Here is a 26,128-nt window from a genome sequence, read left to right on the forward strand (position 1 = left end):
TCGTAGCATTGAAGCCTAGCTGCCATGTCGAGGACCAGATTTCCAACATACGAAGGTCCTGTGTCATACTATCATGTAAAACGCCATCACTTACTATGTTGCACAGTTTTGCGTCGTCGGCAAATAATGTCACTTTACCCTGCAGCCCTCGTGTCAAGTCCCTTATGAATATATTAAAAAGGAGAGGACCCAGGACCGATCCCTGTGGCACTCCGCTGGTCACCTCTGATGTTTCAGAGAGGGTACCATTGACCATCACCCTCTGAAGTCTACCACTCAGCCAATCATTGACCCATGCAGTTATCGTCTCACCCAACCCCATTGATTTCATCTTGTTTAGTAACCTGCGGTGTGGGACGCTGTCAAAAGCTTTGCTGAAATCTAAATATACTATGTCCAGAGACTCTCCTGAGTCCAACTTTCCTGTTACCCAATCAAAGAAGCTGATGAGGTTGGATTGACACGACCTACCCTTAGTGAATCCATGTTGACTAGGATCCCTAAGATTCCCCTCATCCAAGATAGTGTCCAACTTACGTTTAATTAGTGTTTCCATGAGTTTACATACGATCGATGTGAGACTCACTGGTCGGTAATTTGCTGCCTCTGCCCTACATCCCTTTTTATGCAGAGGAACAACGTTCGCTGTTTTCCAATCCAGGGGGACTCTCCCCTTCTCTAGGGAGAGATTGAAGAGCATGGCTAATGGTTCCGCCAGGACCTCGCACAGCTCTCTGAGCACTCTTGGGTGCAATTCGTCTGGACCCATGGCTTTGCTCACCTGGAGTCTTGACAATTCGCTGTAGACATCAGCTGGTGTGAACTCAAAATTCTGAAATGGGTCTTCCACGCTTGACGTTGCTTCCAGATGTGGCCCATTCCCTGGAGCCTCGCAGGTAAAAACCGAGCAGAAGTATTCATTCAGTAGTTTGGCTTTATCGGGATCTGTTTCCGCGTAATTCCCATCCAGAGTTTTGAGGCGTACTATCCCGTTTGTGTTTTTTTTCCTGTCACTAATGTACCTGAAGAAGGATTTGTCCCCTTTCTTAATGTTCTTTGCTAGAGTTTCTTCCACTGCGAGCTTGGCCTCCCTGACTGCTGTTTTGACTGCTGCAGACCTGTTCCTATATTAAATGTTAGCTTCATCTGTTCCCGTGCGTTTGTATGAAAGAAATGCTCTTTTTTTCTCCCTGACGAGGTACGAGACCTCTTCAGTGAACCATTGGGGTTTTTTGTGTCTTTGTTGTTTATGTACCAATTTTATGTAGCGGATAGTTGCCTCGTGTAGGGTCAATTTCAGGTTTGACCACATGGTTTCCACATTATCAGTTGCTTCTTGATCCTGCAGCGTCTGCTGGACGAAATTTCCCATACGTGCGAAATCAGCTCCCCGGAAATTGAGTACCCTCGTTTTAGTTTGTGATTTAGGGAAACCTTTCCTGAGGTTGAACCATACCATGTTATGGTCACTGGTAGCTAGCTTTTCTCCCACTGAGACCTCCGAGACACTCTCGCCGTTTGTAAGTACGAGGTCTAGGATGGCCTCGGCCCTAGTGGGCTCTAGTACCATTTGTTTGAGCTGTACTCCCATCATGGACGTCAAAATCCTCCTGCTACCACAAGTTGTTGCTGAGAGTGTGTTCCAGTCTACATCGGGCATGTTGAGGTCCCCTAGCAGAACAGTGTCCCCCCGTAGAGTAATATTTTCAATGTCTTCAGTCAATTCGTTATCCTTGTCCTCTGTTTGTCTTGGAGGTCTGTATACCACACCAAGGTACAGGCACTTTTCTCCACCTCTGGCCAGGTTAACCCAGATGGATTCCCCAGTGTACTTCACATCTGTGATCCTGGTTATTTTGATGTTCTCTTTGATGTAAAGTGCTACCCCTCCTCCTAGCTTACCCTCCCTGTCTTGTCGAATCAGGTTGTATCCTGGTATAGTTGTATCCCACCCATGGGAGTCCGTGAACCATGTTTCTGATATAGCCACCACGTCTAAGTCGGCATTCACAATTTCTGTTTCCAGTTCTAAAATTTTATTCCCTAAACTATGCGCGTTAACATACATAGCTCTCCACTCTGTGCGTTTGTTAAATCCCTGTAGAGAGATTCTTGTCTGACTCAAAGTGTCTCCTAGTGAACCTTTAGCAGTGAGGGTACTTACCTCGGACTTAGAAGCGCTGTTTTGGATCACCACATCAGGATTGTTTCTTACTGCACTGGTATATGCACTAAATGGAGAGACCTTGGTTAGGACCACGGCAGAACGTGATCTAGGAGTGATTATTAGTGAAGACATGAAGGCTGCCAATCAAGTGGAGAAGGCTTCCTTCAGGGCAAGACAAATGATGGGTTGTATCCGCAGAGGTTTTGTCAGCAGGAGACCTGAAGTCATTATGCCATTGTACAGATCCATGGTGAGGCCTCACTTGGAGTACTGTGTTCAATTCTGGAGACCACACTACCGTAAGGACATGCTGAGGATCGAGTCGGTTCAGCGAATGGCCACCAGGATGGTCTCGGGGCTAAAGGATCTAACGTATGAAGAAAGACTAAAGAAGTTGCGGCTGTACTCACTTGAGGAACGAAGAGAAAGGGGAGACATGATTGAAACGTTTAAGTACATCACGGGTCGCATTGAGATAGTGATAAATAATCTCTACAAAAGATCTGTCCCAAAACCCAGACCCAAACCCCGAGATGCATTTTTTTCTGTGGCAACAGCAGCTGGCTTGCCAACTTGTGAAAATGTTTCCGACAGCTGCCAGATTTTTACCGAGACACACAATTTTACTGCTTCCATTTTCTGCTCAGCTGGACTTACCTTGCTGAGATTCACCTCCTTCTGCAGAGAGATGTAGACTCCAGCTCCCAGGCAGAGCCATTTTGCAACTGCATGCCAGCTTAGCTGTACACTGGGATTTGGCAACAGATGACTAGCGGAATATTCCGGCAAGACTACACTTAGCATTTCCCGGGAATCTGAAATTGTGTTCTTATGTTGATTTCTGGGGCTAGTAACAGATGCTGCCCAGCAACCCAACCCAGCCAACAGATTAACTGTTCCCCTTAACTGTATCCATGACATCCTTGTTGTCTGTTTTGTCTGTTTAGACTGTAAGCTCTTTGGAGCAGGGACTGTCTTATTTGTGACTCTGTACAGTGCTGCGTACGTCTAGTAGCGCTCTAGAAATAATTCATAGTAGTAGTGTAAAGAGTTTCAGTCTTTGGGAAGCAGAGCTCAGATTGTGATGTCATAATGCCTCATTCCACCAATAAGAGACAACCTCATCAGTGATGTCACAATGGCTTGATTGTCCTGTACTCCCCTCTGCCCTCCAACCCAGCCGCTGATTAACCCTTCCCCTTAACTGTATCCATGACATCCTGTTTGTTTTGGCTGTTTAGATTGTAAGCTCTTTGGAGCAGGAACTGTCTTCTTTGTGACTCTGTACAGCGCTGCGCGCGTCTGGGAGTGCTCTAGAAATAATTCGTAGTAGAGCCAGCCTGGTTAGGTCATCAGCAACCTGAGCTGCAGTCACAGACTATGTGAAGAGGGAGGAAGAGAGGAGGCAGTGGCCTAGCATGGGTAAGCGGCGCCTAGAGTGCTGGTGCCCCTCCCCCACCCTCTTCTCCACCCCCCCTGTTCCTTTCCCCCCACTCCCTTCCCTTTTTAATTTTCCAGGCAAGAGCAACTGCACAAACTTGCTGCCCGCGTTGTGTCACCTTCCAGGCGCAGGGCCCGGAAGTGGCATCAGAGAGTGGCGACACCAAGGCACGCAGCAAGTTCGTCATACTGCTCGGGCAGGTATGAGGGAAGTGGGGGTTGGGAAGGAGGGGACGGAGAGGAGGATGGGTACCTGCACCGTTTACAAAGACCGCGCCCGGTGCGGACTCCCCCCTCCCCCAACCTTACTACGCCAGTGAGAGGAGGGGAGGCAGCCTCAGGTCTCAGCCATCTTGACATGATAACTCCAGATATTAGAGTCTATCTAAGAGGACGGGAAGGGGAGCGTAATCTCAATCCTCACAGTAGATGATGGCACATAGAGACCCACACCGTCCATCCAGTCTACCTCATAGCATATGCTACGATGCCGTTTTTGGAGCCCAGCACTGGCCCTGGCCCTCAGCTACCAGAGTTGCTGTCAAAGACCCTCACCAGCCCATCCCTATTTGTCTAGCAATAGTTGGGGCATTAAATGATGACCCCTCGTATTAGGGCCCACGTAAGTCAGTTTCTGGAGGGAGCAGTGGTTCATGGCCTCTGGCTGAGGACTTGACTGAGAAGCCCCCACTCACTTGTGGCGTTGTAGCCCAGCCTCACCCAGGTCCAATTTGTATCTAAGGCTCGATATTCCAAAGGATTTAACTGGGCAGGAGAGGAGAAGCAAACCCAGATATCTAAGTTCCAGCAGAGTGTAAATTTGTCACACTATGGGCTAGATTCACTAACGACAACAATCGGGTCCCGATTTTCCTCTGACCCGATCCGCGTAAGCAAATGAGGGGAAACGGCATGCAAAATAGGAAGGGCACGATTCACTAAGCTCAAGAGGCAGACTGACTGGGCTGGCCGATCCAAAAACAAGCGACTGGTGAGGACCAGTCGCTTGAGCGCAAACCCTGCTCGCTGCCCTGATTCTCCCGCTCTTGGCGCCCTGCTCTCTGCCCCGATTCTGCTTCTCTGCGGTTTTAACCTGCGGTGCAGCCCTGCTTTCAACCCATGGGTTAAAACCACCGGCTCGTGAAAGTTTCCAGCTTGATAACAAAAAAAAAAAAAAGTTTCAAGCACGGTGAGCATGTGCAGATCATCTACAGGCAAAGGATGAGTGATCCGTGCGGTCGGTGGGGGGCGTGATTACGATCGCCTTCATTTGCATGAGGGCGCTTCGTGAATCAGCTCCTCCCCCCGCCTCCCCCGGCCACAGATCGGATCCGATCAGAGACCTTAGTGAATCTAGCATTTTGACGAAAATGATAGGAGGCTTGCGCCAGAAGATGTATGAGGAGAGACTGGAAGACCTGAATATGTATACCCTAGAGGAAAGGAGAGACAGGGGAGATATGATTCAGACGTTCAAATACTTAAAGGGTATTAACGTAGAACAAAATCTTTTCCAGAGAAAGGAAAATGGTAAAACCAGAGGACATAATTTGAGGTTGAGGGGTGGTAGATTCAAAGGCAATGTTAGGAAATTCTACTTTACGGAGAGGGTAGTGGATGCCTGGAATGCGTTCCCGAGAGAGGTGGTGGAGAGTAAAACTGACTGAGTTCAAAGAAGCGTGGGATGAACACAGAAGATTTAGAATCAGAAAATAATATTAAAGATTGAACTAGGCCAGTTACTGGGCAGACTTGCACGGTCTGTGTCTGTATATGGCCGTTTGGTGGAGGATGGGCAGGGGAGGGCTTCAATGGCTGGGAGGGTGTAGATGGGCTGGAGGAGGTTTTGACTGAGATTTCAGCAGTTGGAACCCAAGCACAGTACTGGGTAAAGCTAAGAAGAAAAAATTAAAAAATTTAAATTGAATCAGGTTGGGTAGACTGGATGGACCATTCGGGTCTTTATCTGCCGTCATCTACTATGTTACGTTGTTACTATGAAGATAGAGGATTCTAATGCATGTTCCAGTGAAGAGAAGATGTCTCTTCTCTGATGGAGTAAATCTGTCACGCTAGTTCTGTCTCTTATGAGGAGAGAGGTCTCTAATCTGAGTTCCAGTGGAGTAAAGAGTAAACTGAGTTTGTCTCTAATGGAGAGAGAAGACTCTAATCTGAGTTCTAGTGGAGTGGGAAGTGTCTCTACTCTGAGTGTGAGTCAGTCACAATGGGACTGTTTCTTAGGGGATCTGTTTCTTAGATCCTGATCTGACTGCCAGGAGGGAACACAGTCATGTCAGGTGCCTCTCCAGAGCCACCTGGCTGTGCGGAAAGTGACAGATGAAAAGGTCAAAAGCCAATGGTGCTTTATTCCGAAATCCAAGAGGAGTCCAGAGGAAAGAGGTGAAAGGGGTTAAGAGCAAAGCTTTGAGCAACCTTTTGGCTTCCCTGGGCCGCATTGGCCAAAAAAAATGTTTCTGGGGCCGCGCAAACGCTGCAGCAAGACAGAGGAGGGAGCCAGCAAGACGGTGAACACCAGGGGGCAGCAGAGGAAAACACTGCATCGCCCTCAACCGGGGCCACAGCTTGGCCACCCCTGACTTAGAATATCAGGTAGCAAAATTGTCCCTGGGAGTCAAGAACCAAAAGAAGGAACGGAGTATGGAAGCAAGGATCAGAATCCCTAATCTGCTTTATTACTTGTGAGCTGTGACGGTTACCATTGAACTGTTTTGCTCTGAAAAAACTTACTTATCTCTCTAACTGTACTGAATAACATATTATACTATCTGGCAGAATATGAATGATGAGAAATATTATTCTGAAGAATACATAAGAACATAAGAGTTGCCATACTGAAACAGACTGAAGGTCTGTATCCTGTTTCCAAGCCCAGTATCCTGTTTCCAACAGTGGCCAACCCAGGTCACAAGTACCTGGCAGAAACCCAAAGAGCAGCAACATTCCAGAGCTGAGATTGTGATGTCATAAGGCCTCAGTCCACCAATACCTAAGAGCCAGCCTCAGCAGTGATGTCACAATGGCTTGTTTATCCTAGACATGGCTTTCATAAGAACATAGGAGCTGCCATATTGAAACAGACCGAAGGTCCATCAAGCCCAGTGTCCTAGGTCTCGGGTGCAGAAGTGGAGAATCCTTTCCCCCATCAGAAAATCCATGCCAGGGTTTGCAGGTGAAATGGAACGAGTTCCCTCTTTAAGACGTATACTGAGTGTGTGGCTACATATTTCACAGAAAATGAATTCAGTACAGCATGCGACATTACACTGATACATTTAGAGCACGAATACAGCACGGTGACCCATCAAATACGCGCAGAACATTGGCGCGCCGACAATTCTGCCCCGACATTTGCACGCGCCTCCCTATGCCTTCCCCTTTGTGCTCTGAGAGGGTGTTTGGGGGAGAACCCCCTCCACTACACTCGTGCTGTCATTCAAGGGGGGGTGCAGGGGGGAACCCTCCCACTACATTTACAACTCATGTGCGTTCGAAGGGGTTGTGTGGGGGGGACACCCCCCACTACACTTACAACTCACGCACGCTCGGAGGGGTTGTGTGTGTGGGGGGGGGAACTTCCCACTACACTTGCGCTCTCATTGAGGGGGGTGTGGGGGGAGAAACCCCCCCCCTCTACACTTACAACTCGCGCACTCACCATCTTACAACTCGCTCCGGGGGGTACAATTCTGCCTCGACAATTCCCCTTCCTTCACACGCGCACTTGTCGCTGCGTGCATTAGACAGAGCAGAATTGTCGGTGCGCCAATGTCCTGCATGCTATTGACAGTGTACCATCCAGCACAGATGGCTGAAGAGCGGATAGTCAGGCTGGTATCAGGCTAATACACACGAGGCATGAACACAGCATGGGCAACTGAAGAGCATATGACACAATCTATGTCTGTATATAGCCATTTGGTGGAGGATGGGCTGGGGAGGGCTTCAATGGCTGGGAGGGTGTAGATGGGCTGGAGTAAGTCTTAACAGAGATTTCAGCAGTTGGAACCCAAGCACAGTACCGGGTAAAGCTTTGGATTCTTGCCCAGAAATAGCTAAGAAGAAAAAATTTAAAAAATTTAAATTGAATCAGGTTGGGCAGACTGGATGGACCATTCGGGTCTTTATCTGCCGTCATCTACTATGTTACTATGTATATGACCACAAACCCCAGTGCACACCCAAACAAAATGTTAAACTTACAGAGAGAAAACATGTCAGAGAATAAAGCAAGAACCTAGAATAGCTCCAATCCTGGAGGCAAGGGAACAATAAAATCATCACGTGAATAAACGGTTCTTTTCATACCACTGTTTTTCTCTCAAATGCAGCCCACAGTACAGATACCAGGTAGCAATTAGTGCTGTGTTGAGCCGCTTCCTGCCACTGTTCCAAAGGCAACTTCAATACCCAGCTATTAGTATTTCAAAGAGTAGTTACTGCCTCCTCAGGAGCCATTACCGCCTCTAAAACCCTTCACCGAGTCAACCAATTCTTGCAAATACACTGGAAAATCAATTCTACATAAGGCCGCCACAGCTGAGCCTTTATTCAAGCACGGTGCTCCCCTGGATTTTCTCCCTGCTTAAGGCGGCTGTGGGCAGTGCGTCCCCTTCAACCTGCTGGGACCAGGGTCTTTGAATAAAGGCCATATGCCCGCCCGCCGGCTCAGAGATAAGAGCTGTGTGGAAGGACCTGGGTTCAGTTCCCATCCCGGTCTTCCACGCTCAGTGTTTGTAAACAAGACTCTCTCCACCCCCGGAGCTGCGGACATCGTTCAATGGTGAAATCTGTAGCCGAATATAAGGCCCAAACAAACAGGATGTCATGGATACAGTTAAGGGGAAGGGTTAATCAGTTGGCTGGGTTGGAGGGCAGAGGGGACTTTGGGACACTCAAGCCATTGTGACATCACTGATGAAGTTGGCTCTTATTGGTGGAATGAGGCATTATGACATCACAATCGCAGCTCTGCTATTAGTCTGCTATTGAGACGCTCGGGGAAGCCACTGCTTGCCCTGGGATCAGTAGCATGGAATGTTGCTGCTGTTTGGGATTCTGCCAGGTACTTGTGACCTGGATTGGCCCTGTGGAAACAGGATACTGGACTAAATGGACCATGACCCAGTATGGATGTTCTTAAGCTTCTAAGTAGTCAATTTAAAACAAATCAGAGAAAATATTTCTTCTCTCACCGGCAAATTCTCTACTGTCCACCTAACGTTATAGGCGCCTACACCAACATGCCTAGCCAATGTAGAAGTATAACTTAATTGGTTAATACGGCTTCATTTGCATCGATAATTGGCTCTTAACACCTCATAACTGCCATTAAACGGTCTTAATTGAAAGTTACGCACCTAACCCGAAAATCACGACGCTATAAAACGTAGGCCGGAGCCAGGTCAGGTTTTCAGGATATCCACAATGAATATGTATGAGATGGATTTGCATGCACTGCCTCCTTGAGATGCAAATCTATCTCATGCATATTTATGGTGGATATCCTGAAAACCTGACCTGGCTCCGGCTCTCGAGGACCGGAATTGCCTACCCCGCCCCAGGCTACTATAAATATTACGGGTAGGCCTGAGGGCGGGGCCACGGGTCTGGATTTTACAGTAGTAAAATCTGGTAACCCTAGCTGTGACCCAACAATGAAGACTTCGGCAGTCCAACTGCAAGTTCAGAAACGTTGATGTTTGAGGGTCACAAGAACCAGCCCAGGGCTGCCCCCCCCCCCCCCCCCCCGTCTGCTCCCTAGAAAGAAAAACAGAGGCAGTCTCATTACTTTTCCATCAGCCCTCGTCCATTCAAACAGGCTTTGATTTTGTGCAGCTACAAATCGCACACGGCTGCAGCCGGCTAAGTCTCTACTCACCCAGCTAGGACTGATTTAGGGAAACCCAACTCTTAATTCCATCCGTGTAAGAGGCGCCAAACACCGACATTCCCCCACTACTTCTCTGAACCCACGTATAGTAGGGATGGGTAGCTGGAAAATTTTTGTTTCATGTCATTTCCACAAACTTTCATTTTACTCATTATAATGTTCACGGTTATGATTATGGGATTTGTAACTTATAGTCCGCTTAAATGTCATTAAGAATGCACAATTTTGCCCGGTTCACAGACAACGGCGCGAAAGACAAAAGCGCGCACCGACAATTGAGCGCAGCGCACGCCGCCGCACCGCTCTAAATTACAGTTTTTAGGGGCTCTGACGGGGGGTTTTGTTGGGGAACCCCCCCAGTTTACTTAATAGACATCGCGCCGGTGTAATGGGGGGTTTGGGGGGTTGTAACCCTCCCCATTTTACTGTGAACTGAACTTTTTCCCTAAAAACAGGGAAAAAGTGAAGTTTTCAGTAAAATGTGGGGGGTTAGAACCCCCTACACCCCCCACAACGCGGCACGATCTCTATTAAGTAACCCCATGTCCCCCCCCCCCCCCCCGTCGGAGCACTAAAAACAGTAATTTAGAGCGGCGCGGCGGCGCGTGCTGCGCTCAATTGTCTGGGCGCGCCTTTCTCCCGGCGCGCTTTTGACCTGACACCATTTTGCCCAGAGTGCGCACTGCTATTGGCAAATGAGAAAACACAAAACGTTATTGGGGGGAGGGGTTTCTGCTCATATTCATTTGGTAACGCCATGCGACAGTACAAAATATGTCATTGACATTTTCCGTATCGTTGCAAACATCAACACATTCGCAATGCCTGAGGCTTCGTATGCAGTATGATCTCATATGACGGGGACGCCCATGGGTCTGCATGTGCTATTGTCTCAGGCGACTCACACTCATTATTCAATCTAATCTAATCTAGTTTTGTATACCGAGACTTCAATCCAGGAAAGCTCGACTCGGTTTACAATGATTAAATTAGGCCAATAAGGGCATATTGAGAATTCTCGAGAAAGATTAGTTTCCAAAATGTTTAGTAAACAGAATGGTTTTCAGAGACTTACGAAAAAAGGGAAGGGAACCAGAACTTCTTAAGCGAAGTGGAAGGTCGTTCCAAAGTCGAGTCAACTTAAAAGACAGAGATTGGCCAAGAGTCTTGGTTCTTTTAATACCTTTACTAGATGGACAGGACAGCTCGAATTGTTGATCACCCCTTGCAAAAGAGAAGCTATAAGAGTTCCAAGATAAAGGAACTAGGGGAGTAAAAATACCACCGAGGATTTTAAAAGTGACGCAGGCACATTTAAACTGGGAGCCAGTGGAGATTATAAAGCAGTGGGGTCACATGATCAAACTTGCATTTCCCGAAAATCAATCTAGCAGCTGTATTCTGGACCAATTGTAGTCTAGAAAGACAGGTTTTTGTAATAGTGAGGTAAAGGGCATTGCAGTAGTCAAGGTGAGATGAAATAATCGACTAAACCAAGATGGAAAAATGGTGTTGAGATGGAAAAGGTGTCTGGCCTTCCTCAGCATGCGTAAGTTGAGAAAGCATTTCTTAATCACAGAGTTGATTTGATCCTTGAAGGAAAGAACATTAACCTACATTAACCATCTGTACCCTTCTCCTCTACTGCCAATTCCCTTCTCTCTTGCTGCACCTTAGGCCTGGAACAGACTGCCTGAATCCGTACGTCAAGCTCCATCTCAGGTAGTATTCAAATCTAGGCTAATAGCCCACTGTTTGGAGATTTCTTTTAACTCCTAACTCATGCCTCACTATTACAAAAACCTGTCTTTCTAGACTACAATTGGTCCAGAATACAGCTGCTAGATTGATTTTCGGGAAATGCAAGTTTGATCATGTGACCCCACTGCTTTATAATCTCCACTGGCTCCCTGCATATTTTAGAATCCAGTTTAAATGTGCCTGCGTCACTTTTAAAATCCTCTGTAAAATTTTTACTCCCCTAGTTCCTTTATCTTGGAACTCTTATAGATTCTCTTTTGCAAGGGGTGATCAACAATTCAAGCTGTCCTGACCATCATTCCTTCTCTGAGAAACTCCTGTCTGTCTGCTTGATTAGATTGTAAGCTCTACTGGACAGGGACCTGAATATTTAACGTACAGCACTGCGTAAATCTAGTAACACTATAGAAATAAGGAGTACATACCCGCAGCTTCTCCTCGGCCTTGGAGGTCTGTTTACAGTCGGGATGCCAGACCGTAGACCCTAGAAAGAGACAATCACTCTCTCGGTGATTCAGCAGGACAGAGAGGTTGAAAGGTATAAACCCCAAGCGGGCAACCACGGTCCTTGAGGGTCACAACCCAGATGCATTTTCAGGATTTCCACAATGGAACGCGCATGAGATCTATTCGCATACAATGGAAGAATAAGGCCAATCAATCTCAGGCATATTTCTTCTGGAAATTTTGAAAACCCAACTGGGTTGTTGCCCTCAAGGACTATGGTAGCCCACCCCAGTATAAACAGTAGTCAGTCACTTCTGCACAGCACCGCCCTAAGTGCAAGTTAGATCCACCAAGATGTGTGTGGCTGAGTCTGTAAGGCATGAGTGCTGTTTGCACTCATGCCACGTTACATTTCAGGGACAGTGGACAGGGCCGTTTGCGAGAGGGCTTACAATCAAACAGGCCTACCCCATGATACAGCAAACAAGGTAGGTTAAAACCCCTAGCGTGCACTATTTCACTGCAACGCAAGTTAAAGAAAATGAGAGGAATTGCTTGCGAAGCAGCTCGTTACGACAGAAAATAACGCAGCTTGCATTGTACTCTGCAAATTGCATTATTCGTCAAGAGCAACACCTCCAGAGGTGGAAGACCAGTAGAGTCCGTGTCGAATAATGGCAATACCTCGTATAGTACAATCTCCAAGAAAGCATCATAGCAGTTTGCAATTTTAAACACTCCTTTTAATCCAGTATAATACAGACTCAAATAAACCCAATCCAAGTTTGCTTTCTCGGGATAATCTTAAAAAGCTCCCAGGAAGCCCTGGGTCACTAACATGTAGTCTGATGATCTTGGCAAATAATTAAAGGGGCTACCACTTGCTAATAACCCCTTTGCCATCCCTGAGTCCCTCTTCTAATACCTGCCCACCCAACACCATTTTTTTTTTAATCACATATTGAATGACATGGGGACCATTTACCACGGTAAACCGCAGGTCACCGCAGTAAATCTGCAGGAATGGAGACATTTGCAACTGTTTACCGCAGGAATGGGGACAAGACCTTTTACCGCCCCGTGGGAGTGGTGAAAAGTCTTACTCCTGTTGTAAAAAAAATTGCGCCCATGTCAGACTCGGCATCTTCTCCCCAGCTCCTCTTGCGCCTATTTTACATTCAGGAGCCAGCCATGCCACGATGAACATAGTAACATAGTAGATGACGGCAGATAAAGACCCGAATGGTCCATCCAGTCTGCTCAACCTGATTCAATTTAAAATTTTTTTTTTTTTTTTTTTTTTTTTTTTCTTCTTAGCTATTTCTGGGCGAGAATCCAAAGCTTTACCCGGTACTGTGCTTGGATTCCAACTGCCGAAATCTCTGTTAAGACTTACTCCAGCCCATCTACACCCTCCCAGCCATTGAAGCCCTCCCCTGCCCATCCTCCTCCAAACAGCCATACACAGACACAGACCGTGCAAGTCTGCCCAGTAACTGGCCTAGTTCAATCTTTAATATTATTTTCTGATTCTAAATCTTCTGTGTTCATCCCACGCTTCTTTGAACTCAGTCACAGTTTTACTCTCCACCACCTCTCTCGGGAGCGCATTCCAGTCATCCACCACCCTCTCCGTAAAGTAGAATTTCCTAACATTGCCCCTGAATCTACCACCCCTCAACCTCAAATTATGTCCTCTGGTTTTACCATTTTCCTTTCTCTGGAAAAGATTTTGTTCTACGTTAATACCCTTTAAGTATTTGAACGTCTGAATCATATCTCCCCTGTCTCTCCTTTCCTCTAGGGTATACATATTCAGGGCTTCCAGTCTCTCCTCATATGTCTTCTGGTGCAAGCCTCCTATCATTTTCGTCGCCCTCCTCTGGACCGCCTCAAGTCTTCTTACGTCTTTCGCCAGATACGGTCTCCAAAACTGAACACAATACTCCAAGTGGGGCCTCACCAATGACCTGTACAGGGGCATCAACACCTTCTTTCTTCTACTGACTACGCCTCTCTTTATACAGCCCAGAATCCTTCTGGCAGCAGCCACTGCCTTGTCACACTGTTTTTTCGCCTTTAGATCTTCGGACACTATCACCCCAAGGTCCCTCTCCCCGTCCGTGCATATCAGCTTCTCTCCTCCCAGCATATACGGTTCCTTCCTATTATTAATCCCCAAATGCATTACTCTGCATTTCTTTGCATTGAATTTTAGTTGCCAGGCATTAGACCATTCCTCTAACTTTTGCAGATCCTTTTTCATATTTTCCACTCCCTCTTCGGTGTCTACTCTGTTACAAATCTTGGTATCATCTGCAAAAAGGCACACTTTTCCTTCTAACCCTTCAGCAATGTCACTTACATACATATTGAACAGGATTGGCCCCAGCACCGAACCCTGAGGGACTCCACTAGTCACCTTTCCTTCCTTCGAGCGACTTCCATTAACCACCACCCTCTGGCGTCTGTCAGACAGCCAGTTTCTGACCCAGTTCACCACTTTGGGTCCTAACTTCAGCCCTTCAAGTTTGTTCAACAGCCTCCTATGAGGAACTGTATCAAAGGCTTTGCTGAAATCCAAATAAATTACATCTAGCATATGTCCTCGATCCAGCTCTCTGGTCACCCAATCAAAAAATTCAATCAGGTTCGTTTGGCACGATTTACCTTTTGTAAAGCCATGTTGCCTCGGATCCTGTAACCCATTGGATTCAAGGAAATACACTATCCTTTCTTTCAGCAACACTTCCATTATTTTTCCAACAACTGAAGTGAGGCTCACCGGCCTGTAGTTTCCTGCTTCATCCCTGTGACCACTTTTATGAATAGGGACCACATCCGCTCTCCTCCAATCCCCAGGAATCACTCCCGTCTCCAGAGATTTGTTGAACAAGTCTTTAATAGGACTCGCCAGAACCTCTCTGAGTTCCCTTAGTATCCTGGGATGGATCCCGTCTGGTCCCATCGCTTTGTCCACCTTCAGTTTTTCAAGTTGCTCATAAACACCCTCCTCCGTGAACGGCGCAGAATCTACTCCATTTTCTCGTGTAACTTTGCCGGACAATCTCGGTCCTTCTCCAGGATTTTCTTCTGTGAACACAGAACAGAAGTATTTGTTTAGCACATTTCCTTTCTCCTCATCACTCTCCACATATTTGTTCCCAGCATCTTTTAGCCTAGCAATTCCATTTTTTATCTTCCTCCTTTCACTAATATATCTGAAAAAAATTTTATCTCCCTTTTTTACATTTTTAGCCATTTGTTCTTCCGCCTGTGCCTTCGCCAAACGTATCTCTCTCTTGGCTTCTTTCAGTTTCACCCTGTAGTCCTTTCTGCTCTCCTCTTCTTGGGTTTTTTTATATTTCATGAACGCCAACTCTTTCGCCTTTATTTTCTCAGCCACTAGGTTGGAGAACCATATCGGCTTCCTTTTTCTTTTGTTTTTATTGATTTTCTTCACATAAAGGTCCGTAGCCATTTTTATCGCTCCTTTCAGCTTAGACCACTGTCTTTCCACTTCTCTTATGTCCTCCCATCCTAACAGCTCTTTCTTCAGGTACTTTCCCATTGCATTAAAGTCCGTACGTTTGAAATCTAGGACTTTAAGTATCGTGCGGCCGCTCTCCACTTTAGCCGTTATATCAAACCAAACCGTTTGATGATCGCTACTTCCAAGGTGAGCACCCACTCGAACATTAGAGATACTCTCTCCATTTGTGAGGACCAGATCTAATATCGCTTTTTCCCTTGTGGGTTCCAACACCATTTGTCTGAGCAGAGCCTCTTGAAAGGCATCCACAATCTCCCTACTTCTTTCCGATTCCGCAGACGGAACATTCCAGTCCGCATCCGGCAGGTTGAAATCTCCCAACAGCAGAACCTCCTCTTTCCTTCCAAACTTTTGGATATCCACAATCAGATCCTTATCAATTTGCTGCGATTGAGTCGGAGGTCTGTAGACTACACCCACGTAGATAGAAGTTCCATCTTCTCTTTTCAGAGCAATCCATATCGCTTCTTCCTCTCCCCAGGTCCCTTGCATTTCGGTCGCTTGGATATTGATCTTTACATAGAGAGCTACTCCTCCACCTTTATGACCATCTCTGTCCTTCCTAAAAAGATTATATCCCGGTATGTTTGCATCCCATCCATGTGATTCACTGAACCATGTCTCTGTGATAGCAACAATATCTAGATCTGCCTCTAATATCAGGGCTTGCAGATCATGAACTTTGTTGCTTAGACTGCGAGCATTTGTGGTCATCGCTTTCCAGCTATTTTTCAGCGATAATCTCCTTTTTCGTATGGATTTTTGTGTCGTTTCACTTTCCGTTGCAATACTAAGAAACGAGTTGCTGATATTGCTTATGTTGCAGCCTTTACTACTATCACATCTTTTCTTTTGCCGGGGGTGGTCTCTATAATTGTCCTTCGTACATACACCACCCCCACCTTCTAGTTTAAATGCCTGGAAAAATATTGTCTAAATTTCTCTGCAAGGTTTCTTTTTCCTGCTGTAGTAATATGTAGCCCATCAGTGCAATATAGCTTCTTGTCCTTCCATGTATTTCCCCATCCTCCTATGTACCTGAAGCCTTCTTGATGACACCAGGCTCTGAGCCATCTATTAAAGTCCTCTGTGTTTTTCATTCTTTGCTCTCCTTTTCCATATGCAGGCAGTATTTCAGAAAAAGCTAAAGTCTTTACAAAAGGTTTCACTCCCTCACCAAGCTCCCGAAAAGCTTTCTGTGCTGCAAGTGTGGAGTTGTTGGCCAGGTCATTTGTTCCCAGATGGATAACAACATCAGTGTTAAAATCCTTAGTTTCTTCCTTAATTATAGTCAGTATTTGCCTGGAACTCCTGGTAGCTGAGGATCCTGGAAGACATTTCACTATTTTGGACTCCTCGCCCTGTGTTCCAAGGTTAATGCCTCTGATGATGGAATCCCCCAACAGTAATAGTTTTCTGTTTTTGGCTTTTTTATTTGTACTTAGGGTGCTCTTGTTCTCTTGAGTTTCCTTCATTGGTTCCAGTCCCACCTGCCTTCTGTTTTCCTGAGTATCGCAGTGCACTAGTGGAGCGAAGGAATTCTGTAGAGGTAATATTAGTGAAGGTGGATGTTTCTGTGTTACATGTCGCAGTCTTCCTGAGCCTACTGTGACCCATTTATTCCTGGGCTGTTTTATTATTTGAGGTAGAGGTGGTAAGTTGGTATGATTTTGTGGAGTGATGGAAGCTGCTTTAATTGTATTCAATTCCTGTTTAAGTTTGCAGAGCTCCTCCTTAATACTGGCAAGTTGAAGACAGATGGGGCAAGCCTTAAGCCTCCAAATAGTATGTCTTGGAATTAAAGCACCACAGTGATTGCATAGAATAAAGGTCATCTTGATTGGTTGTGAAGTCCTGATTATATGGGTCTCTATATATGAATAGTGGTCCCTGGGGTTGGTGGGACTATAAGTAAGACTACTAGTAAGGCAGAAATATAGGCTCTATACCACCTAAAACACAGTATTTTAAACAAAACTGCAGGATGGCGGGGACGGGACAGTGATGGGGACATATATTTTCCCCGTGTCATTCTCTACCTTGAGGTTCAAGGCGGATTACAGAAGAGGATTTCTGGGCATGTCCAGAGGTGTTACACAGTAGAGCGGGCTGCTTCAGAGGATTGAAATGTTTCATACGGTGTTAGTTAGTCTTCATGGATTTCTTGAATAGCAGGGTTTTTATTTCTTTTCTGAAAGTTTTGTAGTCTGGGGTCGATTAAAGAGTTGGTGGTCTAGTTTTGCTGCCTGTGTGGCTAGAAGGCCATCGTACAGATTTTTCCATTCGATGTCTCTGATTGGAGGGTATGTGAATGGTGTCTGGTAGTTTGGATTAGGCGGTTGTTCAAGTAGGCTGGGCTGTCACCATTTATGGATTTAAATAATAGACAGTAGAATTTAAATAGTATTCTTGCTTGAATTGGGAGCCAGTGTGAGTCGAGGTAGGCCTCGGTGATGTGGTCGTGTTTTCTTAGTGAATAGATTAGTCTCTGTGCTGTGTTTTGTACTGTTTGTAGTTGTTTCATCATTGTTTCGGGGCAGGGGAGATAGAGGATGTTGCAGTAGTCAAGGAGACTTAGGACTAGGCACTGGACCATGAGCTGGAATTATTTTCTGTCAAAGATTTTTCGAACTTGCCTTAGGTTTCTCATGACCGCGAATGATTTCTGTATTGTTTTGTTGATTTGTGGTCGCATGGTGCAGCATCTGTCTATCGTCATTCCCAGACGTTTTAGAGTGGGTTGAATGGGGGTATGTGACTGTCGTCAGTTCCCATGGTCTGGCAGTTACTCACAGCAGCCATTTTTGTTCCCGGCTCCGCACAGGGCGGGAGCATTGGAAGATCGTTCCTGCCCCACTTCACTGCTAGACCACCAGGCATTGAAAAGTAAGTACAGCGCACAGCTCCAGGAGGCAGGAGAGAGGCGGGGGTGGGTCAGAGTCGGCACTAAAATTATTTGCGGTTTTTCCATATTCGTGGGCCGGCTCTGCAACTAACCCCCGCGAATATGGAGGGAGAAGTGTATTTGTCTTGGGCCCCCTTTTATGGTTTTTTTTTTTTTTATAGTTGGCTACTGCGGTAAAAGCTCCGATGCTCAGAGAATTCCTTTGAGTGTTGGAGCTTTTACTGCAGCGGCCGGCGATAAAAAACGCTAACGCGGCTTCATAAATTATTTGTTGAAGTGTTTATGTAAACAAATTGCCTATGAATAGTACATAAGAACATAAGCAGTGCCTCTGCCGGTCAGACCATAGGTCCATCCTGCCCAGCAGTCCGCTCCCGCGGCGGCCCAAACAGGTCACGACCTGTCTGAATCACTAGAAGGGGCTCCCTTGCCACCTTGGTATCTCGTTTAAGTCCTGCCTTCCTATCGAAGTCCTAGCCCTCCAGTCTTGCACATGCACGACCTGGTTGGTTTATACTCATTACCTGGTTAACATTCTATACTTGTGTTACATCCCAGCTCCTCCCTCAGTATCCCACGATCCCTTTATCCGTCAGGAATCTGTCCAATCCCTGTTTGAATCCTTGGACCGTACTCTGCTTGATCACTTCCTCTGGTAGTGCATTCCAAGTGTCCACGACCCTCTGGGTGAAAAAAAACTTCCTTGCATTTGTTTTGAACCTATCTCCCTTCAGTTTCTCAGAATGCCCCCTTGTATTTGCTGTCCCCTTTAGTCTGAAGAATCTGTCCCTATTCACCCTCTCTATGCCCCTCATGATCTTGAAGGTCTCTATCATATCTCCCCTGAGCCTCCTTTTCTCCAGAGAGAAGAGCCCCAGCCTTTCCAGCCTCTCGGCGTATGAGCAGTGTTCCAGCCCTCTTACCATTCTCGTTGCTCTCCTTTGGACTCTCTCAAGTACCGCCATGTCCTTCTTGAGGTGTGGCGACCAATACTGAACGCAGTATTCCAGATGCGGACGCACCATCGCTCGATACAATGGCATGATGACTTCCCGTTTTCTGGTTGTTATGCCCTTCTTTATGATGCCCAGCATCCTGTTGGCTTTTTTCGAGGCTGCTGCGCACTGTGCAGATGGCTTCAGTGATGCATCCACCAACACACCCAAGTCTCTCTCGAGTCTGCTGTCTCCCAACAATACCCCCCCCAATTTGTAGCTGAACAACGGGTTCTTTTTCCCTATATGCATGACCTTGCATTTGTCCACGTTGAAGCGCATTTGCCATTTGTTTGCCCAGTCTTCCAGCTTATCCAGGTCCCTTTGTAGGTCCTCACACTCCTCCCTGGTCCTAACTCTGCCGCACCAGGGAGGAGTGTGAGGACCTACAAAGGGACCTGGACAAGTAGTTAATCTAAGATCAGAGATTTTCTTACTCTTTAGAGCAGGGGTGTCAAAGTCCCTCCTCGAGGGCCGCAATCCAGTCGGGTTTTCAGGATTTCCCCAATGAATATGCATGAGATCTATTTGCATGTGCTGCTTTCATGGTACGCTAATAGATCTCATGCATATTCATTGGGGAAATCCTGAAAACCCGACTGGATTGTGGCCCTCGAGGACGGACTTTGACATCCCTGCTTTAGAGGATACAGCTATTTACTGGTGTACTTATGTAGAGGATATGAATATGATGAACAGGGAGGGTTGTAGCAGTTTTGTTAGATTGATGATTTAACCACCCCTCCCTTTACAAAACTATGATAGCTGAACTTTCTGCGCTGCTCCCGACATTCATAGAATTCTTATGAGCGTCGGGAGGAGCGCATTCAGCGCACCGGCCTGTGCAAAAAACCGCTTACACGTTTTGTAAAAAGGGGGAAGGGGGTTACTGTTTTTTTTCTTTTTTTAATTATTTTGTATGTTAATTGTAACTGCCTAGACTTAAATATACAATTTAAATAAATAAATAATAGTTGAGTTTATTTCCAGGTTGTATTTTAATGGATTTACTTTGAAGCTTTCTTGGGGATGGTGATAATGTTCGATTTTATAAACTGTTATTATTATAAGTGTGTCTGTCTGGCTTTGGTCTGCTCTGCATTTTGATTTTTCAGTTTCGGAAATATCTCGGAAGAGTTTCAGCTGCAAAATTGCTGATGAGGAAAATATCTGAACAGGGCAGGAAGTGACAATGCTTTGTCTGTGCTAAAAAAGTCTCGGGTTGAGCACGTTCCTACGCCACCGAGATTCTTTTGAACGCTCAGAAAAACATGCTGGAGCCATGAAAGATCATTATCCCCAGTACAGAGAGAAGAGCAGATCACAGAGTACAGGAAATCCTGTCCAACAGAAGCAAGGGGGGGGGGGAAGGTGAGCATAGAGGTCGGCCGTAAGTCAGCGGAACGGAGGACATCCTCACCGTGCGCACTCCATCTGGCAGGCGGCGAAAACAACGAAAGCAAGAACCACCGCCAGCCAGCGTAAACAGGTCCCCCACGTGGTTCTCTGTCATCACGTGTGAAGCCCCTGGGTCTCCAGCAAGTGATCTGGGCCCCTAACCACTTTTCAAAACTGATTAAACTAGATGCAAACTGGGCGAGGATGGACCCTTGCTGCTGCAGACCGCTGGGCACTGCCCTATTGTGACAAAAATGGGCAGTTCACGCTTAGCAAACAGAAAACGTTATTGCCAAAGGGCTGAAAAAGATGCTGAAATTTCACTTTCCGAACAGGAATTCTTTCTCACTTGGGTCAGGCTCCATGGCGGGTTTATTCCCTCGGCCGGTCTTAGGTGTGCGGAAAAGCCAGATCCTTTTCTCTAACCTCTTCAGACAGAATGGCACGGTACCGCGGGATTAGGGTTACCAGATTTTCGGAAATGAAAATCCGGACGCAGGGCCCTGCCCCCAGCCTCACCCAGTTCTGCCTGGCCCCGTCCCCTCAACCTGTTTGCTTGTCGGGAGGGTATCTGCGCATGCGCTGGCATGACGCAGCGGTATCCCACGCATGCGCAAATGTGCGTGATGTCACAGCGTTGCATGCGCAGATGCCATCCTGGCAGTCACTTCTCGCTGGAGGCTTTTTTTCAAAACCCGGACAAAGTGCAGGGTTTTGAAAAGTCGTCCAGGGAAATCTGGACCTCTGGTAACACTCCATGGGGTTAATGGAAAACAAGCGCCTCGCATTGCTGGGTGTGCCCCAATCAGACAGCCGCCACCAGTCGTAAAGGGGGTTAACGACACGGCCGAGCGAGGTGTGAAACTGATCACTGACTTTGCCTCTGGCGTTACCACAGAGTCGGTGCGGCGTCAGGTCCTCGTTGCAAGGAGCTGAAACAGCATTGCAAGCTTTATCCCGACCATCTCAAGAAGGCATTGAATGCTTGAGTGTCTGTAACATAGTAGATGACGGCAGATAAAGACCCGAATGGTTCATCCAGTCTGCCCAACCTGATTCAATTTAAATTTTTTCTTCTTAGCTATTTCTGGGCAAGAATCCAAAGCTCTACCCGGTACTGTGCTTGGGTTCCAACTGCCGAAATCTCCGTTAAAACCTACTTCAGCCATTGAAGCCCTCCCCAGCCCATCCTCCCCCAAACAGCCATATACAGACACAGACCGTGCAAGTCTGCCCAGTACTGGCCTTAGTTCAATATTTAATATTATTTTCTGATTCTAAATCTTCTGTGTTCATCCCACGCTTCTTTGAACTCCGTCACAGTTTTACTCTCCACCACCTCTCTCGGGAGCGCATTCCAGGCATCCACCACCCTCTCCGTAAAGTAGAATTTCCTAACATTGCCCCTGAATCTACCACCCCTCAACCTCAAATTATGTCCTCTGGTTTTACCATTTTCCTTTCTCTGGAAAAGATTTTGTTCTACGTTAATACCCTTCAAGTATTTGAACGTCTGAATCATATCTCCCCTGTCTCTCCTTTCCTCTAGGGTATACATATTCAGGGCTTCCAGTCTCTCCTCATACGTCTTCTGGCGCAAGCCTCCTATTGGAACGCTATTGGTACATGACTACACCAAAGTGTACGTGTTTAGCTATTAGCGAAGTATATTAAATTTCTGTTATTTTCCACAAATAAAGTGCAGCTACTGAAGGCTCATTTCATAAAATACTGCTAGATTTTTTTGCATAAAATGTCTTTATATCAATGTATCATTGCTGAGTATGAAAACATAAAAAAGTTATTCGAGTAACACCAAGAAATATGATCCATTAAACAAAAATAATAGCAAATTTTAAGAAAAATGGAGAACATAAGAAGTGCCTCTGCTGGGTCAGACCACAGGTCCATCAAGCTCAGCAGTCCGCTCACACAGCGGCAGATCAGGTCCAGGACCTGTATAGTAATCCTCTATTTATACCCTTCTGAAGTTAGAACCCAAAGTGGTGAACTGGGTCAGAAACTGGCTGTCGGACAGACGCCAGAGGGTGGTGGTTAATGGAAGTCGCTTGAAGGAAGGAAAGGTGACTAGTGGAGTCCCTCAGGGTTCGGTGCTGGGGCCAATCCTGTTCAATATGTATGTAAGTGACATGGCTGAAGGGTTAGAAGGAAAAGTGTGCCTTTTTGCAGATGATACCAAGATTTGTAACAGAATAGACACCGAAGAGGGAGTGGAAAATATGAAAAAGGATCTGCAAAAGTTAGAGGAATGGTCTAATGCCTGGCAACTAAAATTCAATGCAAAGAAATGCAGAGTAATGCATTTGGGGATTAATAATAGGAAGGAACCGTATATGCTGGGAGGAGAGAAGCTGATATGCACGGACGGGGAGAGGGACCTTGGGGTGATAGTGTCCGAAGATCTAAAGGCGAAAAAACAGTGTGACAAGGCAGTGGCTGCTGCCAGAAGGATTCTGAGCTGTATAAAGAGAGGCGTAGTCAGTAGAAGGAAGAAGGTGTTGATGCCCCTGTACAGGTCATTGGTGAGGCCCCACTTGGAGTATTGTGTTCAGTTTTGGAGACCGTATCTGGAGAAAGACGTAAGAAGACTTGAGGCGGTCCAGAGGAGGGCGACGAAAATGATAGGAGGCTTGCGCCAGAAGACGTATGAGGAGAGACTGGAAGCCCTGAATATGTATACCCTAGAGGAAAGGAGAGACAGGGGAGATATGATTCAGACGTTCAAATACTTGAAGGGTATTAACGTAGAACAAAATCTTTTCCAGAGAAAGGAAAATGGTAAAACCAGAGGACATAATTTGAAGTTGAGGGGTGGTAGATTCAGGGGCAATGTTAGGAAATTCTACTTTACGGAGAGGGTAGTGGATGCCTGGAATGCGCTCCCAAGAGAGGTGGTGGAGAGTAAAACTGTGATTGAGTTCAAAGAAGCGTGGGATGAACACAGAAGATTTAGAATCAGAAAATAATATTAAATATTGAACTAGGCCAGTTACTGGGCAGACTTGTACGGTCTGTGTCTGTGTATGGCCATTTGGTGGAGGATGGGCAGGGGAGGGCTTCAATGGCTGGGAGGGTGTAGATGGGCTGGAGTAAGTCTTAACAGAGATTTCGGCAGTTGGAACTCAAGCACAGTACAGGGTAAAGCTTTGGATTCTTGCCCAGAAATAGCTAAGAAGAAAAAATTTAAAAATTTAAATTGAATCAGGTTGGGCAGACTGGATGGACCATTCGGGTCTTTATCTGCCGTCATCTACTATGTTACTATGTTACTATCCCCTTTTCCTTCAGGAAATCATCCAACCCCTTCTTGAACCTCAATATCGTACTCTGTCCTATCACACCCTCTGGAAGCGCATTCCAGGTGTCAACCACCCTCTGGGTGAAGAGCTTTATGTCATCAGTGGCTTTGAGTGACCCCAGGATGGGCTTTAAAATACATATTTTTAAAATTATTTTCTGATCAAGCACAATCAAATTCATGGGGAAAGGGGGCGCTAATGAGCGCATTTAATGGCGGACGCATAGCAACGCGGCTCCCGCGGAATCGTAGCCGGTATCGATCACCCCTGAGCGCTCTGCAATTAAAAATTAAATTTAGCGGCACAGAAATCTGTCAGAAGCACGATGGCTTCAACCAAGCCTGGAAAACGGCGAAATACTGATCCGGTATCGCCGCAAAAAGCGCTCTCTTCCAAGTCCGAGGAGGCCTCAACACAGACCATATTGGAAGAACTCAGAGCCATGCGGTCTGAAGTAAAAGCTGACAACGAGGAAATCAAGGAAGAGATTGCAGCGTTTAAAAAAGACCTTGCTCAGCTCCAGATCCAGGTACAAGCTACAGACACTAAACTGTCTGTAGCTGAAAATAATATTAAAGTACTGCTTAAACAAACCAAACGTATAGAACAGCTAGAGGCAGCAATTGAAGATTTCAGTAATCGTTCCAGAAGAAATAATTTTCGGATACTAGGGATTCCTGAATCCTGTGAGGGGCGAAATATGAGTGAATTTTTACACACTACTCTTCCCAAACTGCATGATCTTAAATTTGATCTACCTTTTGAAATAGATCGGGCGCACCGGGTTCCCTCTAATTCGCTGCCTAACAGAACCGGGCAATACCCCAGACCAACGGTGGTGCGCCTCTTACGTTACTCGCAGGTTATTGAAATTATGCAGCAAGCACGTGCTAAGGCACCGATTAAATTTGAAGGGAACACACTACTATTTGTGCCTGACCTGGGAAAACAAACAGCTAAACTCAGGAAGCAGCTACTGGAATATCGCCCTAAACTAAAGCAACTGGGAGCGAGATTTGGAATGATGTACCCGGCCCGCTTGAGGGTCACTTATAATAATCATACGAAAGATTTTACTAATCCCACTGAACTGGCAGAGTACCTGGAAACATTAAGCCCGAGTACAATTGATTGTACCTGACTCAATAACAGCTGGTTTAATATCAGTATTTATCGCTGTATGCTGGCAACACTACAATATATATTACTGGTATACTAGTGAATGTCACACAATTGGAATGTTGTTATAACTTTGTGACTGTGTTTTACAGGGGTTCATATTTAATGAATATGTGGTTCTGCGGAGTTGGGTTGCTGTGGAGTTTCACCTTGCTCACTGACCCGTGGTAAATTGTTTGATATATCACATAATATGTATATTTTCAGTTTTTATATTCTTTTCTTTTTGACTGCTTGGCTATATCTTCACATATTCCTTGATACCCACAGTTCATATGACCTGACATACATAAGTACTGTTGTATGCTTGCTATGCTCTTACTTTCTCTCTAATATATGCCTCTTATATGTGTCACCTTAAATGTTAAAGGTTTAAACAATCCAGTTAAATCCAAAAAAATCCTAAATTACATCTCAACATTATCTGCGGATGTAATATTCCTGCAGGAAACCCACTTGGACGCTACCTCTTCTGCCAAATTTTCTCTCCCCTGGGCTCACCCGCCTCAATTCTCCCCTGCTGTTGACAAAAAGAATGGTGTTATAACTTACATTAGAAACACAAACCAAATAAAGATTCTCTCACATAGCACTGACACTCAGGGCAGATGGATATCCACAAAAATATCTATAAATTCCCAAACTTTATGTCTTCTAAACATATACGGTCCTAACGTTGAGGACTGCTCATTTTTCACTACCATAGCTGATCAATTAAATTCCTATCAAGACACTCCTTTTATAATAGGTGGTGACTTTAATCTGATCCTCGACCCCCTGAAAGACAGAAAATCGATATATAAACATAAAAAATCAAAAACCTGGTTATGCCTGCAAGATATTATTGCCCAATTTAAATTAATAGATCCGTGGCGCATAACCCACATGGAAGACAGAGAATACACCTTTTTCTCTGCACCCCACGCCTCATATTCACGTATTGACTACTTTTTGATAAGCTCATCTTTAGTTAAATCCATTGCACAAACTGACATAAAAGCAATTAGTGTATCGGACCATGCTGCAGTCCTCCTTTCCTTGGATACACTTCC

General features: G+C 45.9%; 1 protein-coding gene across 20 annotated transcripts in view; it reads right to left on the reverse strand.

The window, feature by feature from the left end:
• Positions 1-26,128, reverse strand: part of ABLIM1 (actin binding LIM protein 1) — a 445,444-nt gene that overhangs the window by 90,248 nt on the left and 329,068 nt on the right. For all 20 annotated transcript variants that reach the window (XM_033940562.1, XM_033940555.1, XM_033940566.1 and 17 more), the window contains one exon: positions 11,705-11,763. In XM_033940562.1, the coding sequence (XP_033796453.1) occupies positions 11,705-11,763 (59 nt within the window). The remainder of the gene's footprint in view (positions 1-11,704; positions 11,764-26,128) is intronic.

This window comes from Geotrypetes seraphini, chromosome 4 (assembly GCF_902459505.1).
Source record: "Geotrypetes seraphini chromosome 4, aGeoSer1.1, whole genome shotgun sequence".
NCBI classification, from domain to species: domain Eukaryota; kingdom Metazoa; phylum Chordata; class Amphibia; order Gymnophiona; family Dermophiidae; genus Geotrypetes; species Geotrypetes seraphini.